The sequence below is a fragment of the Nomascus leucogenys genome, chromosome 25 (genome assembly GCF_006542625.1).
Source record: "Nomascus leucogenys isolate Asia chromosome 25, Asia_NLE_v1, whole genome shotgun sequence".
In the NCBI taxonomy this organism is placed as follows: Eukaryota; Metazoa; Chordata; class Mammalia; order Primates; family Hylobatidae; genus Nomascus; species Nomascus leucogenys.
In genome coordinates, this window is record NC_044405.1 from 27,716,614 (window position 1) to 27,741,575 (window position 24,962).

The 24,962-nt window shown below is 44.2% G+C and overlaps 1 protein-coding gene across 1 annotated transcript in view; it reads left to right on the plus strand.

Annotated features, from left to right (window-relative positions):
- The window catches only part of PDE9A (phosphodiesterase 9A), a 121,194-nt gene that overhangs the window by 51,989 nt on the left and 44,243 nt on the right, over positions 1-24,962 (plus strand). The window contains exon 5 of the mRNA XM_030806192.1: positions 23,697-23,751. Coding sequence (XP_030662052.1) covers positions 23,697-23,751 — 55 coding nt within the window. The remainder of the gene's footprint in view (positions 1-23,696; positions 23,752-24,962) is intronic.

Here is a 24,962-nt window from a genome sequence, read left to right on the forward strand (position 1 = left end):
ATTTGGATGAAATAGCCTTAGGAGAGCTACTTAACCCCACTGAACTTCCATTTCCCTTGCAAAATAGGAATTCTAATGCATACCTTGCATGGTTCTTGGGAGGATAAATGAAGTAATTTATGCAAAATGCTGAGCACAGTACCTGCCACTTGGTAAGTGCCCAGTAAATTGTTGTTATCATTGAAAATGACCTAGAGGGCATTTTTGAATGGCTGAAGTTATGTCTCTCTGGAATTGCTGAATTTTAATAGAACAGGAATGCTTCCTAAGGTCTGAAACAAAATGCGAGGACTGTTTGTGTCTGCCCTGGAAGCCAAGTTAATGCCGGAAGTCTGCACACACACATGTTGCTCATGAGAAATAATAATGCACCTTAATAATATTGTCTATTTCAGTGCAGTTTCACTCTAGAAGGCTTTATAAGCAAAGCCGCAGTCATTCTTACTTGCATTCTTTTTGAAACAAAAAGACTGCAGTGTATAAATGAAAAAACCATTTCTGGAATTGTGTGTTCAGACGGATTCCACTTGGAGTAGCCTTGCCAACAAAGACAGCAGCAGCCCTTAGCATGCTACTGTCAGAGATATTGATTGCAAACAGTAATACAGAAGCCTTCGGAATGGAAACGTCCTGACGGCAGATTTGAGTAAAATGGAGATGATGACAGCCGAACATTGCTGCACGGACCTCAAGGCTGCAAACGTCAGGACTGCCCTCCCTGCTCCTAGGCGTTTGTGAGAACCAGGCCAACCCATACCTACCCACTGCTGTGTCCTGCCTGACTGCACTGAAATGTACAGATCCTGTGGGTGCAGTTTGATGAGTTTTGTTTTGTTTTTTGTTGTTTTTGTTTTTGAGACGGAGTTTTGCTCTCGTTGCCAAGGCTGGAGTGCAGTGGCGCAATCTCAGCTCACTACAACCTCTGCCTCCTGAGTTCAAGCAATTATCCTGCCTCAGCCTCCTGAGTAGCTGAGATTACAGACGCATGCCACCATACCCAGCTAATTTTTTGTATTTTTAGTAGAGACAAGGTTTCACCATGTTGGCCAGGCTGATCTCGAACTCCTGACCTCAGGTGATCCACCTGCCTCGGCCTCCCAAAGTGCTGGGATTACAGGCATGAGCCACTATGCCCAGCCACAGTATGATGAGTTTTGATAGAAGTGCATGTGTTAGATCTTTCAGGAATCACCACCCAAACCAGAAATACCATTTGACTCAGCAATGACATTTATATATATACCCAAAGGAATATAAATCATTCTATTATAAAGATACATCTATGTGTATGTTCATTGTAGCACTATTCACAATAGCAAAGACATAGTATCAATCCAAATGCCCATCAATGATAGATTGGATAAAGAAAATGTGGTACATACACACCATGGAATACTATGCAGCCATAAAAAGGAACAAGATCATGTCCTTTGCAGAGACATGGATAGAGCTGGAAGCCATTATCCTCAGCAAACTAATGCAGGAACAGAAAACCAAACACCACATGTTCTCATTCATAAGTGGGAGCTGAACAATGAGAACACACGGACACAGGGAGGGGAATAACACACACTGGGGCCTGTCAGGAGGGTTGGGGGAGGGAGAGCATCAGGATAAATAGCCAATGCATGCTGGGCTTAATACCTAGGTGATGGGTTGACAGGTGCAGCAAACCACCATGACACATGTTTACCTGTGTAACATCCCTGCATGTCCTGCACATGTATCCCAGAACTTAAAATTAAATTTTTTAAAAGTGCACATGCATATAACCACCACCACAATCAAGACAGAGGACATTTCCATCACCCTAGAAAAATGTCCCTGTACCCCCTTCAAGGCAGTCCCCACTGTGGAATGCTCTGCCTATTTTTGAGTTTCACGGGGTTGGAATCATACAGCACGGGCTCTTTGATGTCTGGACTCTTTCACTCAACATCATTTTTGTTTGTTTGTTTGTGTGTGTGTTTGTTTTTTGAGACAGGGTCTCACGCTTGTTGCCCAGGTGGGGTGTGAGGCACAATCATGGCTCACTGCAGCCTCAACCTCCTGGGCTCAGGTGATCCTCCCACCTCAGCCTCTGAGTAGAGACATGTTGCCCAGGCTGGTGTCGAACTCCTGGGCTCAAGCAATCCGCATCATGGTGTTTGTAAGATCCGTTCATGCAGTTATTTCCTTTTGCACTGCTGAGCACTGCACGCCTTGCTCATTCATTCTCCTGTGGAGGGACATTTGGATCATTTCCAGTTTAGGGTTCGGCTACTAGAATTATTGTACAAGTCTTATCGTGGGCATCCTTGTCCATGATCTTGTGTCCACCTAGGAGTGAAATGGCTGGCTCATATGCTGTGTTTGTTTAACTTAAGACTTAATTGTTAAGTGTAAGAAACTGCCAAGCTGGGCCGGACACAGTGGCTCACGCCTGTAATCCCAGCACTTTGGGAGGCCGAGGTGGGCAGATCATCTGAGATCAGGAGTTCAAGACCAGCCTGACCAACATGGCAAAACCCCATCTCTACAAAAAGTACAAAAAGTTAGCAGGGCATGGTGGAGTGTGCCTGTAGTCCCAGCTACTCAGGAGGCTGAGGCAGGAGAATCTCTTGAATCTGGGAGGAAGACGTTGCAGTGAGCAGAGGTTGCGCCACTGCACTCCAGTCTGGGCGACAGAGCAAGACTCCATCTCAAAAAAAAAAAAAAAAGAAAGAAACTGCCAAGCTGTTTTACCAAGAGGTTGTACCATTCCACATTCCCCCCAGCAGCATCTGAGTGATCCAGCTGTTCCACATCCCTGCAACACTAAGCATTCTCTGCTTACATTTTAGACATTCAAGTAGGTGTAACAGCAATCCTATCTTCTTATAGTTTTAATTTGCATTTCCAAGTACTTTAATGATGTTGAACATGTTGCAATGTCTTATTGGCTATTTGAATGTCATATTTTGTGAAGTGTCTCTTCAAAAGTATTTTGCTCAGGCCAGGTCCGGTGGCTCATGCCTGTAATCCTAGCTCTTTGGAAGGCCAAGGTGGGTGGATTACCTGGGGTCAAGAGTTCGAGACCAGCCTGACCAACATGGTGAAACCTCCTCTCTACTAAAAATACAAAAATTAGCAGGGCATGGTGGTGGGTGCCTGTAATCCCAGCTACTCGAGAGGCTGAGGCAGGAGAATCGCTTGAACCCAGGGGGTGGATGTTGCAGTAAGCCGAGATCGTGCCATTGCACTCCAGTCTGGCTGACAGAGCAAAAGCTCCATCTCAAAAAAATATATGAAGAAAGGATTTTGCTCATTTTTTAAGCTGGCTTATATTATTTTTATCCCTGGTTTGTAGGAAACTCTACATAAGATAGGATATAATTCGTCAGATATATATGGCAAACATTTTTCCCAGTTTATGATTTGCCTTTTTCGTTTTCTTTTTTTTTTAATTTTATTATTATTATACTTTAAGTTTTAGGGTACATGTGCACAATGTGCAGGTTTGTTACATATGTATACATGTCCCATGTTGGTGTGCTGCACCCATTAACTTGCCATTTAGCATTAGGTATATATCCTAATGCTATCCGCCTTTTTCTTTTTCTTAATGAGGTCATTTGATGAGCAGAGGTTTTTAATTTGATGAATTCCATCCAATGTAACAAGTTTGTCTGTTGTGGTTAGTACTTCTTGTGTCTTCTCTAATAAGTTTTTGTTTTTTTTGGTTTTTTTTGAGACAAGGTTTCTTGTTGCCCAGGCTGGAGTGCAGCTGTGCGATAAGCTCACTGCAACCTCCACCTCCCAGGTTCAAGTGATTCTCCTGCCTCAGGCTCCCAAGTAACTAGGATTACAGGTGTCTGCCACCACGCCTGGCTAATTTTTTTTGTATTTTTAGTAGAGATGGGGTTTTTACCATGTTGGCCAGGCTGGTGTTGAAATCCTGACCTCAGGTGGTCCACCCACCTCGACCTCCCAAAGTGCTGGGATTACAGACGTGAGCCACCACATCCGGCCCTAATAATTTTTTTTTTTTATCCCAAGGTCATGGAGATACATTTTTAGAAGATTTAGAGTTATAGCTGTTATGTGTTTTTTTAATTTAAAGAAAAATTTTAACAACCCAGTCATTGTTGAGATGTTATGTTTTAATCTGTCATTCATTTCAAATTAATGTTGTGTGTGTTGTGAAGTAGAGACTGCTGTTCATTTTCTTCCCCACGCTGACACCCAGCTGTTACTGCACCACTTGTTAAAAAGACTTTCCTTTTCCCCCTGAATCCATGGCTCCTTTGTTGAAAGTTAATGGTCTCTCTATGTTTGGGCCTCTTGCTGAACTCTGTTCTGCTTCATTGATCTATTGGTCTATCCTCACACCAACACCACACTGGCTACGTTACTGTGCTCTGGAGTCAGGTACTCAAAGTTCTTCATTTGTTCTTCCTCTTCAGTTGTTTTGACTGTATAGGTTCTTTTCTTTTCCCTACAAATTTTAGAATCAACTTGTCAATTAAAAAAAAAGCCATCTATGACTTTGATTACTGTTTTATTTAATATATAATTTGGGGAGGGTAGTATCTTAACCGTACTGAGTCTTCCAACCTATGAACATGATATATCCCTCCACTTACTTAGGTCTCATTTAACTTCTCAAAAGGTTATGACTTGCAGGATAAAGGTCCTTCATGTCTTTGGTTAACTTTACTCCAAAGTGTTTGCTGTTTTCTGGTTTTGTTGTGAATAGGATTTTATTAATTTTCCAATTGTTTGCTGCTAGTTTATAAAAATACAATAGATTTTTGGATGTTGGCATTGGATCCTGTGAATTTGCTTAATTCGTTGGTTAGTTCTAGTTATTGTTTTATAGGTTCCCATGATTGTCCACAGAGACAATTATACCATCTGAGAATAATGACAGCTTTAATTATTGCATTCCAATTTTTGGCTTTTATTTCTTTTACTTGTCTTGTTGTACTAGTTGAAACTGCAATACAGTTAAACAAAAGTGAGAGCAGACATCCTCGCCTTGTTCCCAATCTTAGGGGAGATGCCTTCAGTCTCTCGCCATTACATACAATGTTAGCCACAGATTTTTTTGTAGGTGCCTTTCATCAGGTTGGAAGTCCCCATCTACTGTTAGTTTTCTGAGAGTTTTTTGTCTAACGTTCTTTGACAAAATTCTTTGTTAACTTTTATCAAATGTTCTCTCTGCATCTACTGAGGTGGGTTGAGGAAGTGTCCTCTTGTTCCTTGTTTTCTAATGGTTTTGTCCCATAAAGAGGTATTGGATTTTGTTCCAATACCTTTCTGCATCTATGGGATGATCATATATATGGTTTTTCTCCTTTATTCTGTTAAGATAATGAATAATACTGATTGATTTTCAAACGTTAAAACCACTTTGCTTTCCTAAGGTAAATGCACTTGTATTTCCAGGAAATATTCCTAGGAAATTTCCTGGGATAAACTCACTTGTATTTCCAGGAAATATTTCCAGGAAAATACTTGAGAATAAATGTAACAAAGTATATGTAGGCCCTCTCCCTGATGTGTTTGCTTTTTATGTATTGATTTGGTTTTGTTTTTGTTTTGAGATGGAGTGTCGCTCTGTCGCCCAGGCTGGAGTACAGTGGCGCCATCTTGGCTCACTGCAACCTCTGCCTCCAGGCTTCAAGTGATTCTCCTGCCTCAGCCTCCCGAGTAGCTGGGATTACAGGCGTGCACCACCACACCAGCTAATTTTTGTATTTTTAGTAGAGACAGGGTTTCACCATGTTGGTCAGGGTGGTCTCGAACTCCTGATCTCAGGTGATCCGCCCACCTCAGCCTCCCAAAGTGCTAGGATTACAGGTGTGAGCCACAGTACCCGGCCACTTTTTATGTATTGCTAGATTTGATTTCCTAACAATTCGTTAAGAATGTGACTGTCTATGCTTAAGTGGGATATTGATTTGTAATTTTTTTTCTTGCAGTGTCTTTGTCATGTTTTGATATTGGGCCTATAGTGGCCTCATAAAACACGTTGGGAAGTTTACTTTCTTCTGTATTTTCTGAAAGATTTTATGTAATTTTGTATTATTTTGTCCTATGTCCCTTTACACTTAATGTATTTGGGGGTTTTTTTGTCTTTTTAATAGTTAATAACAATGTATTTTATTCTTAAAAATCACTGAGAGTACATTTTGCATTCTCACCACAAAAAAATAACTATGTGGCATAATGTGTATGTTAATTCACTTGATTTAGCCATTCTACAATGTATATATTTCAAAACATCATCTCGACCATGGGAAATGTATATAATTTTTGTCAATTTGTTAAAACTTTTTTTTAATTCCAATTTTTTTTTTTTTTTTTTGAGATGGAGTCTCGCTTTGTGGCCCAGGCTGGAGTGCAGTGGCACGATCTTGGCTCACTGCAAGCTCCGCCTCCCAGGTTCATGCCATTCTCCTGCCTCAGCCTCCCAAGTAGCTGGGACTACAGGTGCCTGCCACCACGCCCAGCTAACTTTTGTATTTTTAGTAGAGACAGGGTTTCACTGTGTTAGCCAGGATGGTCTCGATCTCCTGACCTCATGATCCACCCGCCTTGGCCTCCCAAAGTGCTGGGATTACAGACATGAGCCACCATGCCCTGCCCCAACTTTTATTTGAGATACAGATCTAAACGTATCACAGGCAGGTTTGTTACGTGGTGTATTGCACCCAGATGGTGAGCAGAGCACCCAAGTCTTTGCTGATATGGTTGGGGTTAGCTCTACCACGTTGTTGTTTGGTGTTTCTTGATCTTGGGTTTTGTTTTTCTGTTCCTCGTTTTCTGCCTTCTCCTGTGTTCATTGAATAAATTTTTGTTTTCCATTTTATTCCTTCTACTGACTCTTTAGCTGTCTCTTTTGCATTATTTTTCCTCAGCTGTTATAAGTGTTACAATATGCATCTTTACCTTTTTTTTTTTTTTTTTTTTACAGTTGATAGACTTTGTTTTTTAGATTGACAGCAAAATTGAGTGAAAAGTACGGAGCTCCCACATGTTCCCCCCAACACACAGACATTCAGCCTCTGCCACCGTCAACGTCCTGCATTAGATTGTATATTGGTTACGGCCAGGTGCAGTGGCTCACGCCTATAATCACAGCACTTTGAGAGGCCAAGGCGGGCAGATCACTGGAGGTCAGGAGTTCAAGACCAGTCTGGCCAACATGGTGAAACCCTGTCTCTACTAAAAATACAAAAATTAGCTAGGCGTCATGACGCACATCTGTAATGCCAGCTACTTGGCAGGGGAATCGCTTGAATCTGGAAGGCGGAGGTTGCAGTGAGCTAAGATTGCATCATTGCACTCCAGCCTGGGCGACAGACAGAGACTGTGTCTCCAGAAAAAAAAAAAAAAAAAAGATTGTACATTGGTTACAATCAGTGAACCAACACTGACATATCCCTATCAACCAAAGTCTATATTCCACCTCAGAGTTCACTCTCAGGGCTGTACATTCCCTGGGTTTGGACAAATCTATGATGACCTGTGTCTCCCATCCCCGTTTCAGACAGAATAGATTCACTGCCTTCAAAACCCCCTGTGTTCCACCTATTCATCCCTCCCACCCCAAGCTCCAGATCTTTTTACTGTCTCCATAGTTTGGCCTTTTCCAGAATGTCACATAGTTGGAATCATACAGAATAAAGCCTTTTCAGGTTTTCTTTCACTTACTAATACGTCTTTAAGATTCTTTTATGCCTTTTCCCAGCATCTTAGCATTGAAGCATATTCTGTGGTCTGTATGTATCACAGTTTATTTACCCACTCACCTATTGAAGAGTATCTTGGTTGCTTCCAGGTTTGGGCAGTTATGAATAAAGCTGCCATAAATATTCGTGCACAAGTTTTTGTGTGCACATAAGATTTTAACACATTTGGATAAATACCAAGAAGCACAATTGCTGGATCTTTTGGTAACAGCAGGTTTAGTTTTGTAAGAAGCTGCCAAACAGTCTTCCAAAGTGACTGGGCCATTTTGCACTCCCAGCAGCAATGAACGAGTGTTCCTGCCACTCCACATCCTCCCCAGCTTTTGTGTTTCAGTGTCTTGGATTTTCACCATTCCGATAGGTGTATTGCAGTATCTTCTTCCTGCTTTAATTTGCAATTCCCTAGTGACATATCATGATAAGCATCTTCTCATATGCCTGTTTGCCATCTGCATGTCTTCTTTGAGGTGTCTGCTCAGATCTTTTGGCCATTTTTAATCATCCTGAACTTTTCACAATCTATTTAGAATTAATACTATACCGCCTCACATAAAAAATAAGGACATTGCAGCTATATAAGTCTACTTACTCCCCTCTCCCACCACCTTTGAGCTATTGTGTCATATGTTTTATATCTGCATACATTTTAAGCCCCATAATACAATATTATAATTTCCTTTTTTTGTTTGTTTGCTTGAGACGGAGTCTCACTCTCTTGCGCAGGCTGGAGTGCAGTAGTGAGATCTCAATTCACTGCAACCTCCACCTCCTGGGTTCAAGCGATTCTCCTGCCTCAGCCTCCCGAGTAGGTGGGATTACAGAAGCATGCCGCCATGCCCAGCTAATTTTTTGTATTTTTCGTAGAGACAGGGTTTCATCATCTTGGCCAGACTGGTCTCGAACTCCTGACCTCAAGTGATCCACCCGCCTCAGCCTCCCAAAGTGCTGGGATTACAGGCGTGGTTACAGGCCACTGTGCCTGGCCTATAATTTCTTCTTTAAACGGCTAGTTGTTTTCTGAAGAAATTATGAAAATGAACTTCAAGATAGTTTTTTAATAGTTGCCTATATATTTGCCATTTCTGATGTTTTTATTTCTTCTCAACTTCCAACTTGTATTCTATCCCTTCACTCTAAAGCATTTCTTTTTTCTTTTAACGTTTCTTGCAGTGCATATCTGCTAGTAACTAATTCTCTCAGCTTTTGCTCATTGGAACATGCTTTTTTTTTTGAAATGATGTCTTGCTCTGTCGCCCAGGCTGGAGTGCACAATCAGCTTACTGCAACCTCCGCCTCCCGGGTTCAAGCAATTCTCCTGCCTCAGCCTCCCAAATACCTGGGATTACAGGCGCCCACCGCCATGCCCACCCAGGCACTCCACCCAGGAGGTGGAGGTTGCAGTGAACTGAGATCTCACTACTGCGCTCCAGCCTGGGCAAGAGAGTGAGACTCCGTCTCAAAAAAAAAAAAAAAATTTGTATTTTTAGTAGAGACAAGGTTTCACCATGTTAGCCAGGCTGGTCTCGAACTCCTGACCTCAGGTGATCCACCCATCTCGGCCTCCCAAAGTGCTGGGATTACAGGCATGAACCACTGTGCCCGGGCAAGGTACATGCCTTTCTTTATTTTGCCTTCACTGTGAAGGATGAGTTTTCGTGGTGTGGAATTCTGCATTCACAGTTGGTTTTCTTTAAGAAGCTTAAAGATATTGACTCACTTTCTTTCTGGCCTCCATTGTTTCTGATGAGAAGTCAGCTTAATTTGATCATTATTCCTCTGTATGAAGTGTGTCTTTTTTCTCTGGCTGTTTTCTTTGGGGTTTGTTTGTTTTGTTTTGTTTTTGAGATGGAGTTTTTGCTCTGTCGCCCAGGCTAGAGTGCAGTGGTGCGATGTCGGCTCACTGCAACCTCCGCCTCCTGATTCTCCCGCCTCAGCCTCCAAGTAGCTGGGATTGCAGGTGCCCGCCGCCACGCCCAACTAATTTTTAGTAGAGACAAGATTTCACCATGTTGGCCAGGCTGGTCCCGAACTCTTGACCTCAGGTGATCCACCCACCTCGGGCTCCCAAAGTGCTAGGATTATGGGCATGAGCCACCGTGCCCAGGCCTCTGGCTGTTTTCAAGCTGTTGATTTCTTTCCTTTATCTTTAGGTTTCAGCAGTTGGACTATGATGTGCTTCAGTGTCATTTTCTTCTTATTTATTCTTCTTCATGTTCATTGAGCTTCCATGGACTATGAATTTACATTTTCAGCAAATTTGCAAAATTGTCAGCCATTATGTGTTATGTGCGCCATTCTTTCTCACTAATGACCCGTATGTTAGAAAGTTTGCTGTTATCTTTCAAGTGACTGCGGCTTTGCGGTTTTTTATAATCTTTTTTTTCTTTGCCCTTCAAATTGGGTAATTTCTGTTGATCTGTCCTTGATTTCCCTGACTCTTCCACTGACTCCAAATTTCTGTAAGTTGATCCATGAAGTTTTTTTTATTTAGGATATTATATTTTAAAATTCTAAAATTTCCACTTAACTCTTATTCATAGATTTCTCTCTCGAGACTCCTATCTGTTTACTACTTACTAACACCTTTTTGGTTTAGGTATTTGGACGTACTTGCAATTGCTGCATTAAAGTCTTTGTTTGCTCATTTTGGCATCTGAGCTGGCATGTGTCCAGGGCGTCTGATGGATGATTTTCTCTTGGCCATGGGTCACATTTTCCTATTTCTTTGCATGTCTAGTTTTTATTGTAGACTAAGATTATAAATAACACCTAGTAGAGACACTGGATTTTCTTATCATCCTCTGAAGAGTGTTAATTTTGCTCCAGGAGTCAGTTACGTTACTGACTGATCATCTGAACCTCGTGCAGCCTGGTTTTATGCTTTGTTAGGGTAGATCTCTAGACTGACCCTTCTGTGGTTTTAGTAGGAAGCCTGAGGTATTTATCAAGCCCCTCTAACTGGACTACATTTAAACTCCAAACTTTGTCTCCTCCACAGCAGGAGCTGAAACCTCTGCCACACTAGGCCCACAAACATGCGTCATTCAGGGATCCACCAAGGAACAGGGTAGTTTATACAGAATTTGGGTCCCACCGCCATGGCTTCCTCCTTTGGGAACTCTCCTTTCCATTTCCATCCTCTCTGACAACCTAAAACTCTGTCATCTGACACTTCAACCTGGAACTTTCTGCTTAAGTTTTAGCCATCTACATTATAAGGTCACTTTATAGCAAGAAATAGAATATTATTCCATTCTAGGCCAAGCACAGTGGCTCACACCTGAAATCTCAGCACTTTGGGAGGCTGAGGTGGGTGGATCAACTGAGGTCAGGAGTTTGAGACCAGCCTGGCCAATATGGTGAAATCCTGTCTCTTCTAAAAAAAATTTTTAAAAATTAGCCGGGTGTAGTGGCGCATACCTGTAATCCCAACTACTCAGGAGGCTGAGGCAGGAGAATCCCTTGAACCTGGGAGCCAGAGGTTGCAGTGAGCCGAGATGGCACCACTGCCCTCCAGCCTGGGTGACAGAGTGAGAGTCCGTCTCAAAAATAAAAATAAAAAAAATTCCTTCGTTCTTTTATAGCAGCATAGTACTTCGTTTTGTAGATGTACTATTGTGTATCCTACTGATAGATATTCGTATTGCTTCCAGTCTTGTTTTTACAGTGATCAGTTGGTTCTTCTTAATTTCTCTTGCTACAGATGTTGCTGCTATGTACAACCTGTTAAAGTCCACAGATGTAGTAAAACCTTTGGTTTGCAAAAATGACTCCATCTTTACAAACATTCTGTCATTTGTACCATAATCAATTTATTGGATCACAGAATTTCCTGACAGAATCCCTCCTGGAACTAGTCTGTGGGGGCATTTGGCACAGAGTCAAAGCCCCAGACACGATGAGCCAGAGTTGATTTCCTTTGGCTTCACATAATTAAACTTTCCCAGAGGATTATCAGGTTACAGTGACACACACACAGGCTGTCAGATAATGGACAAAGTCCCAGCAACGTGTATAACCAGCTGGTGGCTCCCAAATTCAAATTCCCCCAGCGGCATCCATTTGGTTATTCATACCCACACCCCCTTAGAAGTTCACCCCTCCACCAGGCGCAGTGGGTCACGCCTGTAATCCCAGCACTTTGGGAGGCCAAGGCGGGCGGATCACCTGAGGTTGGGAGTTCGAGACCAGCCTGACCAACACGGAGAAACCCTGTCTCTACTAAAAATAAAAAAATTAGCCGGGCATGGTCACGCATGCCTGTAATCCCAGCTACTCGGGAGGCTGAGGCAGGAGAATCGCTTGAATCCAGGAGGCGGAGGTTGAGGTGAGCCGAGATCACGCCATCGCACTCCAGCCTGGGCGACAAGAGCAAAACTTCATCTCAAAAAATAAATAAATAAATAAATAAATAAATAAGTTCACCCCACTATGGGCAAGAAGCCACACAGAAAGAAAAAAAAAAGGTATCTCTGGGGTTTTCTGTAGGGAAAGTAAGTGCAGCTCTGTCCCGTCTTTGCAGCTCTGAATAGGAACGTGGTGGAATAGGGCAGGTCAGGCTTGACGATGTCATGACTTGGCCTCTCTCCGTGTCACGCAGCCCCTGCAGGTTATAAGAAGGATTGAGCTGGCCGGGCACAGTGGCTCATGCCTGTAATCCCCGCACTTTGGGAGGCCGAGGCAGGCGGATCACCTGAGGTCGGGAGTTCGAGACCAGCCTGGCCAACATGGAGAAACCCCATGTCTACTAAAAATACAAAATTAGCCCAGCGTGGTGGTGCATGCCTGTTATCCTAGCTGTTCAGGAGGCTGAGGTGGGACAATTGCTTGAACCCGGGAGGCGGAAGTTGCAGTGAGCTGAGATTTCACCATTGCATTCCAGCCTGGGCAACAAAAGCAAAACTCCATCTCAAAAAAAAAAAAAAAAGAAGGATTGAGCTAACATGTGTGAACCACCTAGAACAGCACCCAGAGCACAGTAACAGCTCCTTACAGATGTTACGGTACCTTGATCTATAAAACAGTAAAGGGAAATGCATGCTAGCTGCCCCAGATGCTGCCAGCTTCACAGGCATTTTTCTGCCTGCAAACTAATCCTAGGAAGAGAAGAGGGCATGGGGAGAAATTGCACCCAGTCAAATGTAAACGATGCAAAACATGAAATTCCCCTCTCTGAAAACGAAAGGGAAAGAACTCAATTCAATGCCTGCCCCTGAGGTGAACCTGAAATGACAAGGCAGACACTCTCCAAAACTTCACGTTTGGCCACCAGGATCTTCAGTCGATTTTGTTTTCTTCGTCCTATCTGAGTGGCTGAAACGCCTGTGATCTGGGATAGTCCTTTGGCTGCTGATAGACTTATGCAATCCCTTGGCAGGCAGGACAGGCCAGAGGAAGGGTTCCTGTGCCTTTAAGGTCACTGTTAATCATATAACTTTATTGTGTTTCTGGGCTATAAAGGAAATGTCGTCCTTGATCTGAACGTCTGTTTTATGATGTCCATAAACGGTGAATTGCCAGTGACTGTACCCTGAGTGAGAACATCCTCAGCCAGTTGAGTAGTTCAAGGGCAGTTGCAGGGGTCAGGAGAGAGCAAAAGTGGGACAGAAGAGGAGTTTGCTTCCCAGGAAGAGGGACAGTGCCACCCCACCCCTCACTGACAGGGAAGCCTGCCAGCCCTTTCTCCAAAGAGCCTTGGCTCTCAGGGATCGGAGGTTGGACAAGAGCAGAAATAAAGGCACCCTGCCCCCACCCCCCACAATCTTCAGGACGTCTAGAGTGCTTATCACTTTGGGGGCAAGTAATATGAATTATTTTCCCTAATACAAAAATAAAAAGTAAGACATCCGTTTTACCCTTTTCTGAAAGGAGAGCAGAGGTATTTTTCTTTTTTTTTTTTCCTTTTTTTTTTTTTGAGACGGAATCTTGCTCTGTCACCAGGCTGGAGTGCAGTGGCACAATCTCAGCTCACTTCAACCTCCGACTCCCTGGTTCAAGCAATTCTCCTGCCTCAGCCTCCCGAGTAGCTGGGATTACAGGCACCCACCACCATGCCCAGCTAATTTTTTTGTATTTTTAGTAGAGACAGAGTTTCACCATGTTGGCCAGGATGGTCTTGAACTCCTGACCTCATGATCCGCCCGCCTCAGCCTCCAGAAGTGCTGGGATTACAGGCATGAGCCACCGCGCCCATCCAGCAGAGGTATTTTTTCTAATGCTTGGGAAGTGTCTATTAAGTATATATTCACTGGAGGGTGCTCAGCACCTCGCCCTGTTGCTGCAGGTCGGGACTAACAAGGTGAAACATGGCTCATTGCTTGCAAATCTAAGCCCAGTGATGCCGTGCAATGGCTACAATCAAGGACAATAGAATGGATCGTGCATGAGCTCCCAGGCCACATGCGCACGCCCTTGTGATATATTATTCCCTCTACTCTTGCAGGTCGGTGCTTGGGATGCTAGTGCCCAAGCTGGTGTTCCTAGGTCGCCTCCTTCAATGCATGGGTCTGGGGGCCAGCGTGTTCTATTGCTAGGGCCGTGTGTGCATTCGTTTGCCTAGGGGAGAAAAGTACACATTCCCATCAGCTCAGGTGCGTGGAGGACGGAAGAACTGCTGTTGCTGCTTGTATTCTCTTCAGCACAAGATAAAAAGGAGATAAGCAAATCAGCTGGCTGGCCAATCAAATTAGCTTATTGGGTTACACTAATTTTTAGAATCAGAATCATAGGTCAGGCTGTGCTAGCAATCAGTGAAATCAAATTTCATGTCATTCTGCGCTGGGTAGACTCAGGATTTGCCTGAAACAAGTAAACAATTCCTGGAAGAAGTGGGCGAGGGAGAGGCTTGAACTGTCCACTCAGACCAAGGAGAAGTCAGGCAATGGCTTCTGGGCATCGCTTGGGGCGGGGGCAGCCCCTGCCCTGGACACCCGTGAACATGGAGGCAGCCGTGTGAACACCATGAGGCAGGGTGTCCGTCCTGCCACCCACACAGCTGCGTCCTGCCCAGGAATGAGGCTGGCAGCCCATAGGCCCCTCCTCGGTCCCTCTAGAGGTTTGCTTCATTCCAGTACCCTTGGTTCTGTCAAGTGGGCAGGGCCTGGGCCCCTCTGTTGCAAACCCATGGCCCAACGCTGACCTGATCTGGCGGCATGTAAAAACAGGACATGGAGACTCTGCCGGACTCCAGGATTGCCCTGGAACAAACCTAAAGTCTCCTATGACATGCAAACAATTCTGCCAGCCCCACCCAGCATTCCCTGCATGTGCTTATCAAGTGAGGAGGCCAGCAGGACGCAGCACCCAGGTGAGCACACTTCATTGAGTCCAGGCGTGTGCAGGCCAGAAGCAGCCGGGAGTTGAGGCTGAAGAGGAGCCTACCTAAACCTGTCATTACGACTGATTGATCCTTGGTGTAGTCAAATCTTCTGCCTTTATTAAAGTCATTAGTATCTAGAGGTAAATCCCCATCAGCATGGAGCAGCACCACGAAATCCACTCTAGCATGCAGACTCGGGGGCACTTTTAGCTATTCTATTGGTTGTTCTCAGGGGACAGCTTCCTTTGGAGAACATATGAGTTGTCTGTGAATATCAGCTTGCTCTCCCTCGGTTTCCATCACGTGGATCAGCGAGAGTTAATGCTGACTTCCCCTCCCTCAGGGGCTTATTTGCAATCTCCCCATTTGCTCAAAAACTTCCAGGTCCAGAGGGACCCTAAAGACCCTGTCGTGTCCCCCTGTGAATTACCAGCATCCCAGGCCATTGCTGGCTTTTCTTAAAACTATTATTAAGACACTATCAACGTGAAATGACTTGAATATGCTTTAATTTTTAAAATTCATTTTACATCCTTCAGCATTTAGGAAAAAGAGGGAGGTGTCATACATAATATCAAATTTGGCTGACACGAGGTGATTTTGCCACGAAGGTTGGGAAGGATGAACATTTGCAATTGAAAACTGTTTGTTGCCCCCAGAATCCAGCGGTTTCAGACTCTGAGGATTCCGGAGGTGCTAGAGGGTGTGAGGGCCACATTCAGGTGGTGCAGGCGGGATTCACCCCTTCACAGCCTGGAGGTGGTGCCCGGAGCACACCCTGTCACCCCAAGGATGATGACACCCCAGGGAAGGTGGTGGAAGCAGGAAAGGGAGGTCAGAGGAAACCTGGGGCCCTCAGTGGGCCTCCGTGATGCAGAAACACTAATAATGCCAACAGCAATAGCAGAGGCAGGCCGGGCTTACGTGGCCGGGGCTGGGCTGGTGCAGTCCTGAGCACTTGACATGCGTGAAATCACAGTTGTTTTAAGTTCTGAACTCCCCTGGGAGGAAACTGTGGCCACAGCAGGAATTCCAATGATTCTAGGGTCAGGAGAGGAGGCACCCGCTTCCTGATCAGGGCTCTGTTTGTGGATGCGTGGGTGTGGTTGGCCTTTGTACACACTGGCGGTTTTGCTTCTTTCCCCCAGCAAAAGAATGCATATTTTGCATTATCTAAAGAGGTAGTTCCGTGAGCCCACTGTGCTGAGTCACATGTATTCCATCAGTGTAAGTACCACCACCTGGGCAGTGCCCCCAGGGTGTTCTCACTGGGAGCGCAGCTTTGTGTCTGTACCCTTCCTGAGAATAGCTGACATGCTGGCCTGGGTGGGGCACTGGCCGAGGTGTGGCTATGACAGACCAGGATACCAGCATCTGCCCCAGCACTGAACTGGGCAGAGAGAAGATGTGGACAGAGTGGCATGAAACATGACAGCTGTTTGTGCTGGAAATTAGATGTAGCCACACAAATCCCGTCGTGCTCAAAGGGTTCCATCTCCAAAGTCCAAAGGAAAACTCTTCCTTAACTTTTATTCCATTCCGTCTATACATTTCTTATTTTGAAGCAAGGATAGATTCACACACTGTTGTAAGGATGCATACAGAGAAAGCCCATTCATGGCCTGGTTTCTCCCAGTGGTGACATCTTGCAAAACTCTAGCACAATGTCACAGCCTGGCATTGACCGTGACACAGTCCAGATCCAGAACATGGCGTCCCCACAAGGATCCTGCCTGCTGCTCTTTAATAGCCATGCCGCTCCCCTTCCATTCCTCACTGGATCCCTGTCCCCTGGCAATCACGAGGTCTCTCTTTTTTTATTTTTTTGAGACAGAGTTTCGCTCTTGTTGCCCAGGCTGGAGTGCAATGGCGTGATCTCGGCTCACCCCGCGACCTCCGCCTCCAGGGTTCAAGCGATTCTCCTGCCTCAGTCTCCCAAGTAGGTGTGATTACAGGCATGCACCATCATGCCTCACTAATTTTGTATTTTTAGTAGAGACGGGGTTTCTCCATGTTGGTCAGGCTGGTCTCGAACTCCTGACCTCAGGTGATTCCCCCGCTTCAGCCTCCCATAGTGCTGGGATTACAGGCATGAGCCACCGCGCCCAGCCTCTGGTCTCTATTTGTATGATGTTGTCATTTCTGTAATGTTCTACACATGTGATCATGCAGTAGAACATGACTTTAGGATTGGCACCTTCCACCCAGCACAACCCCCTGGCATCCATCTGGGTTGTCGCCTGTATCCGTGGTTCATTCCCTTCTTTCTGAGTCATACTCCATGGTATGGATGGACCACGGTTTGTTCAACCATTCTCCCTTGAAAGGCATCTGCATTGTTTGCATTTGCGGCTACTACAAATACATCCGCCAGGAACACGTGGACAGGCCTTTGTGTGAACATCAGTTCTCCGTGTACATCATCTCTCTGCCCTGTTGCTTGCATCTTTAGTTGGTTTTTTCTGTTTTTTGAAGAACCTACCAGACTGTTTTCAGAATGACTGTACCATTTTTCATTCCCATCTGCCACGAGTGAGTGAGCCGTGTTTCCACATCCTTTCCAGCACTGGGGGTTGGCACTATTTTGTATCCTAGCCATTTTGATAGGTGTGCAGTGGTGTCTCACTGTGGTTGTAACTGGCATTTCCTAATGGCCGGGTGGTGCTCAGCGTCTTTTCATGGGCTTCTTTCCATCTGTGACTTTCTCCAGTACCCATCTGCTCATCTCTTGCCTGCTTTCAAGTTGGCTGGTTTTGTTTTCTACCATTGAGTTTTGACCATTCTTTATATATGCTATATGCAAGTCTTTGTCAGATACGTGTCTTGCAAACATTTTCTCCCAGACTGTAGCTTGTCTTGTCATCCTCTTACCAGGATCCTTCACTGAGCAAAAATTTTAATTTTGATGAATTCCAGTCTATCAATTTTTCTTTTTCTGGTTTGTGTTTTTGCTGTCAAGTCGAAGAACTCCCCACCTTACCAAAGACCCTGAAGGTTTCTCCTGTTTTCTCTCTATGTTTTATAGTTTTCTGTTTTACATCTGTGGTCCGCTTTGCATTGATTTTTATATAAACTGAATTCTAGATCAAGGCTCTTTTTCTTTTTTGTTGGCCTGCAGATATCTAATTTTTCCAACACTATTTCCAACACTATTACTGAATGCCACCACGCCTGGCTATTTGGTTTTTGTTTGTTTGTTTGTTTGTTTGTTTGTTTGTTTGTTTTTGTAGAGATGGAGATCTCTCTTTGTTCCCCAGGCTGGTCTCAAACTCCTGGGCTCAAGCAATCCTCCAACCTCGACCCTCCCAAAATGCTGGGATTACGGGCATGTGCCACTATGTGTGGCTGGTATTTTATTTATAATTTCAGTGTCTACATAGTCATTGCTAGGCTTTCTTTTCTCTGTTGAATTGCTTTTACATCTGGGTCAAAAATCAGTTGAGCGTATCTGTATAGACATGGTCATAGGGCCCTCTGTTTCTTTCATTGCGCTACCTGTCTGTCTTTCTGCCAGTACCTCACAGTCTTGATTACTGAAATTATGTCATAAGTCTCAAAATAAGATAGGCTGATTCCTCTCATTTTATCTGTTGTTTTTCAAAATTGTTTTTATTCTTGTGAGTCCTTCCCCTTTCTATCTAAATGTTAGAATAATCTCTATTTCTACAAAAAAAAAAAAAAAGTCTTGCTGGCCTTTCAATGGGAATTTTGTAAAACCCGTTTACCTATGTGGGGAGAATTTACTATATTGAGTCTTCCAACCCATTAACATGGTCAGTCTTGCCATTTGTGTATATCTTCTTTGATTTCTTTCATGAATGTTTTGTAGTTTTCAACATACAACTTCTGCATATGTTTTGTCAGTTTTACACCTAGCGGCATTTTTGAGTGACTGTAAATGGTACCGGTGTTTGTTTTTGAGACAGGGTCTTTGTCCCTGAGGCTGGAGTACAGTGGCCTGATCATGGCTCACTGCAGCCTCAACCTCCCAAGCTCAAGCAATCCTCCCACCTCAGCCTCCTGAGTAGCTGGAACCACAGGCACATCCCACCATGCCTGGCAATTTTTTTTTTTTTTTTTTTTTTTTTTTGTAGCGATGGAGATCTCTGTTCCCCAGGCTGGTCTCAAACTCCTGGGCTCAAGCAATCCTCCAACCTTGACGTCCCAAAGTGCTGGGATTACAGGCATGCGCCACTATGTGTGGCTGGTATTTTATTTATAATTTCAGTGTCTACATGGTCATTGCTAGTATATACAATTGTAGTAAATACAATTGAATTTTGTGTGTTTTCCACCCTGCAAACTTGCTAAACTCTCTTCTTAGTTCTAGGAGGGTTGTGTTTTCTTTTTGTTGTTGTTGTTTGTAGATTCCTTGGGATTTTCTATGTAGACAACACGTCACTGGCAAACAAGGACAGTTTTCTTTCTTCCTTTCTAATCTGTTTGCCTTTTATTTCCTTCTCTTGCCTATTGCACTGGCTAGAACTCCCAGCACTACGTTAATTAGCAGTAGCGAGAGCAGACAGCTTTGCCTTGTGACAGTCTCACACAGCAAGCACTGAGTTTTTCACCATTAAGTACAGTTGGCTCTTCTGTATCTGTGCGTTCCATATCCATATATCCAACCAACCACTGATCAGAAATATTTTAAAAACAAGGAAAACAATACAAATTAGTAAACAATACAGTATAGCAACTCTTTACATAACATTGACATTGTATTAGGTATTCTAAGTAACCTAGAGATGATGTAGCGTGTACGGGAGGATGTGCATAGATTATATGCAAATACTACACCATTTTATATAAGGAATTTGAGCATCCTTGGATTTTGGCATCCTTATGGGGGGTCCTGGAACCAATCCCTCAGAGACACCAAGGAACAACTGTATAATGTTGGCTGTAAGGTTATGGTTGATGCTTTTAATCAACTTGAAGAAGTTCTCCTCCATTCCTAATTTTATGAGAGTTTTCTCATGAACATATGTTGAATTTTGTCAGATGTTTTTTATGAATTAGTTAATATGATCATATAATTTTTCTTCTTTAGCCTGTTGATTGGAGATTACATTGATTGATTTCCAAATATTGAGCCAACCTTATATCCCTGGAATAAACCCCACTAAATCTTGATATGCAATTATTTTTATATATTACTGAATTCTACTTGCTATTTCATTAGTGATTTTTGTATCTATATTCATGAGGGATGTTGGCATGTAGTTTTCTTTTTGTTGTTGTTCCTTGTCTGCATTTGGTATCAGGGTAATACCAACTTCATAAAATGAATGGGGCCCAGGTGCAGTGGCTCATGCCTGTAATCCCAGCACTTTGGGAGGCCAAGGCAGGCAGATCACTTGAGGCCAGGAGTTCAAGACCAGCCTGGCTAACATGATAAAACGCCGGCTCTACTAAAAATACAAAAATTTAGCCAGGCTTAGTGGCGGGCGTCTATAATCCCAGCTACTCAGGAGGCTGAGGCAGGAGAATCACTTGAGCCCAGGAAGCGGAGGCTGCAGTGAGCTGGGATCATACCACTGCACTCCAGCTTGGGGGACAGAGTGAGACTCAGTCTCAAAAAAAAAAAAAAAGAATGGTAGTGTTTCCTCCTCCTCTGTTTTCTTGAAGATATTGTTAGAATCATGTTGACTTTTTAAACATTTGGTAGAATTCTCTATAAATGTTTAGAACCATCTTGGCCTGGACATTTCATTTTGGGGAGTTTTTAAATTACGAATTGACTTTTGCTATAGGTTGTTTAAATTACCTGTTTGATATTGAATGAGTTGTAGTACCTCACGCTTCTCTAGAAGTTGGTCCATTTTATTGAAGATGTCAGAGTTATGTGTGTAGAGGCATTTGTAGTGTTCCCTTATTAGCCTTTTGATGTCTGCAGGGTCTGTAGTGATGTTCCCTCTTTCATTCCTGATATTGACAATCTGTGTCTTCCCTCTCATTCTTTGTCAGTCTTGCTAGAAGTTTGACAATTTATTATTTTCAAATACCTAGCTCTGTTTTGTTGATTTTTCTGCATTGTTTTTCTGTTTTCTGTTACCAGGATTTCTATTCTCCTGTCTTTGTGATTTCCCTCCTTCCTTCCTTTGCTATCATTGTGGGTTTACTTTGCTCTTCTTTTCCTGGGTTCTCATGGTGGGATCTTGGCTTATTGAGTTGAGATTTTTCCTCTGTCTAATGGAAGCCCATAGTGCTATAAATTTCCCTCTCAGCATTGCTTTAGTCATGTCCCACAGCTAAATTTTGTGTTGTATTTTCATTTTTATTGAGTTCAATGTCTTTTTAATTTTCCCTTGAGACTTCCTCTTTGACCCTTAAGTTATTTAGAAGTATGTTGTTAAGTTTCCACGTGTTTGGAGATTTTTCTGCTATCTTTCTGTTATTGATTTCTACTTTGATCCTCGTGTGGTCAGAGGACATACTCTGTATAGCTTCAGTTCCTTTAGATTGGGTGAGATTTCCTTTAGAGCCCAGGATATGGTCAGTCTTGGTACATGCTCTGTAGGTGCCTGAAATGAATGTAGCACTCTGCTGCTGTTGGGTGAAGTGGTCTATAAATACTCATCATTTGATGGACTTCTAAATGTATCTCAAGACTCTGAGATCGTTTACTCTCAAAGGTTATGTGATACACTACCTTTTCCAAAGAATTCCTAAGTGATCTAAACCCCTGCTGAGTTCACCAAGTGGCCTGTAAAACCCTATGATGATTCTTGTTGATGGGAGCCATCTTCCCCCACTAGTAGGTGTGGGCCTTTCTTAAGGTGAGGGCCTTTCTTAAGGTGAGGGCCTTGAGCTCGCACCAGTTCAACCTATGGCTGTAAGAAAATTTTCTGTCTGACATTTTTACACTTGTAGCCTCAAGAGATATAACAAAACATCATTTTTCTTCTTCTTATCAAGTCATAGAATGCTAAAGGCAGCGGGAATCTAGGGTGATCTGGTCTACCCTCTCACTTGACAGGTGAAGCAATGAGATGTTGCAAAGTTAAACTGATTAGTTTTTTAAAATTTTTTAAATGAAATTAATATATGTTAATTATAGAAAATGAATAAGAAAAAAGGGAAAATGCATAAGATAGAAGGAAGCAAACATTTTTAAATAAAATTTATATAAAACTTATAACCAAAGATGACTACTATTATTATTTTGGGGGTATACCCTCCCAATATGTTTTCAAAAGCAGGATCACTCTATATTACTGCTTTAAAATCTTTTTTTTTGTACTTTAACAACAGACATGAACATTTTTCAAAATATTATTTCTAATAGCAAAATATCCTTCCAGATATATGTCTGATGATACAGTTTTCTCATCATTTATTTAATGAATCTCCATTGGGTGGGCGTGCAGGTTGTTACAGTTTTCTCTGTGTTAAATAACACTGCGATGAATATCTTTTGTGTACATGCATAATGATTTCCTAGAAATGGGACTCTGGGTCAGCGCTTGTGAACATTTTTAGCTTCTGAGCCCCATTGCCAAGTCGGATTCTTGAAATTTTTTGTTTGTTTGGGCAGCTTTGGTTTTATTTTTTTGTTTTCTTTTGAGACGGAGTTTCGCTCTTGTTCCCCAGGCTGGAGTGCAATGGCGCGATCTCAGCTCACCACAACCTCTGCCTCCCAGGTTCAAGTGATTCTCCTGCCTCAGCCTCTGGAGTACCTGGGATTACAGGCATGCGCCACCATGCCTGGCTAATTTTGTATTTTTTAGTAGAGATGGGGTTTCCCCATGTTGGTCAGGCTGGTCTCAAACTCCCGACCTCAGGTGACCCGCCTGCCTTGGCCTCCCAAAGTGCTGGGATTACAGGCATGAGCCACTGCGCCCAGCGCAGCTTTGGTTTTATTTGTTTTGTTTATAGTAGAGGGCTAGACATCAAATCAACATAGAAGATGATGTGAACTTATGACTAAGCCTGGCGTGGGCTCTCGGTATTCTGGGGCATGAGCTGGAGGATGGCTGGAGCCAGGTAGAGACCGCTCCCTTCCTTAGAATGTCACCTTGCTGACAAGGACAGCACTGTGAGCATCCACACCTTCCTGTGAGGTATCTGGCATTGGGCCTGGTCAGGAAACAGGAAGACAGGCAGGTTCCATTTAGCCTGGGACCTGGACCTTGTAAAGCCAGCCACCCAGCCCAGTTTTACAGGCCAGGCAACAAAGGGAGCAACTCGTTGGACTGAGGCCTGCCTCCCCTCTGCAGACCCGCCGTGAGAACACCGTGTTCTGAGTTGAGACGTGCCTTGAACTCACTTTGTCCCAGTAATTGCCCCCATAAAATAGACCTGGACACTAAGAGGAAACTTCCCATATTTGGAAACCCAGTCCTGCCTGCTTTTTATAGCTGGTGTCGAGGACAAGAGAACCACAAGCCGTGGCCAGTCTGCTGAGAGACCACTGAGGGACACACGGGTTGTGGGCCTGGAGCAGCCCCGGAGGGAAGGAGCATTTCAAAGTGGACAGGTAGAGCCCAGGCCCAGAGAGCCCCAGGGCTGCTGCCAGGAAGGCCAGCGCATCCCTCCAGGTAACGGGCAGCTCCTTGGCCACAGCCTCCGCCCCCCAACACATGGGATTCGGGCTGCAATGGCCTACGCGTCTTTTCCTCTTGTCCGTATTCCATCCGTCTTTCTTCTTTGGTTTCTAGAGAGAGAAGAATTAATCCAGAGCGTGCTGGCGCAGGTTGCAGAGCAGTTCTCAAGGTACAGTCTTCTAAACTTACAACCAGCCAGAGATGGGCACATCTTTCCCTAAGAGCGAGGGCAGGCCCCAGGCTCTGAGGCTGGCCTTGGCCGGCAAGCGCAGCTGTCTCACCTGCCTGGAGGAGCTGCCCGCATGGTGGAAGCCTTCTGTGGCTTCTGTAACTAAGCCAGCTTGGATGGAGCCCAGGAAACGCTCACCTTAGACCAAAGACCATGTTGAGTGGGCGCATTAGAATGTGAGCTCGTGAGGTCGAGATGTTCTCCGCCGGCCCTTCTGGGATAGGAGAACAAGCTGTAAGAATTGGCTCCATTGGAAAATAAGCTTCCTCGCTGAGCTTCTGTGTAGTTAGGAGACTTCCTTTTCATCGGAGTCGTCCCAGCAATCCTGACCTGGATACTGTATTTTCCGTTTCTCAAAGTGACTTCTCTGTGGCATCTTACTGCCCAGGTTAATTAAAATGGTGAAAAGCACAGACGGGTGGGATTTCTTAAAAACCTTCGAATTGGCCAGGTGTGGTGGCTCACGCCTGTAATCCCAGCACTTTGGGAGGCAGAGGTGGGCAGATCACCTGAGGTCAGGAGTTCGAGACCAGCCTGACCAACATGGAGAAACCCCCGTCTCTACGAAAAATACAAAATTAGCTGGGCGTGGTGGCACATGCCTGTAATCCCAGCTACCCGGGAGGCTGAGGCAGGAGAATCACTTGAACCCGGGAGGTGGAGGTTGCCGTGAGCCGAGATCATGCCACTGCACTCCAGCCTGGGCAAGAGTGACAATCTGTCTCAAAAAAAAAAAAAAAAAAAAAAAAAAACCTTCAAATTGTTTAACTGACTGGGTTAGAGCCTCCAGAGAGCACAACAGGTCCTCCGAAGGTGTCTGTGCCCATCGGGGGAGGGCACGGGGACTGGACCGTCTCAACCGCATGAGCAGAGAGAGGGCCATGTGTCCGCCCCAGAGATCTTGGGTCCACTGCTCAGGCCTGAGGAAGTAAATATGCGCACCAGCTCGGAAAATACACCTCATAATAATTTGGTGATTCTTTCCTGCCTGTGGGACATGATGATTTCTGAAGAGCAAGTCCTAGCATGTTGGCACGCAGCCCCTCACCAGCCCACCTAGAGGCCTTGCCCGTGCCCACAGCAGGGACTCAGTAGGTGTTTGCTTAACCAGTTTTGGCTCTGAGAATGTTAAGGGTCATATTTACTCTCTC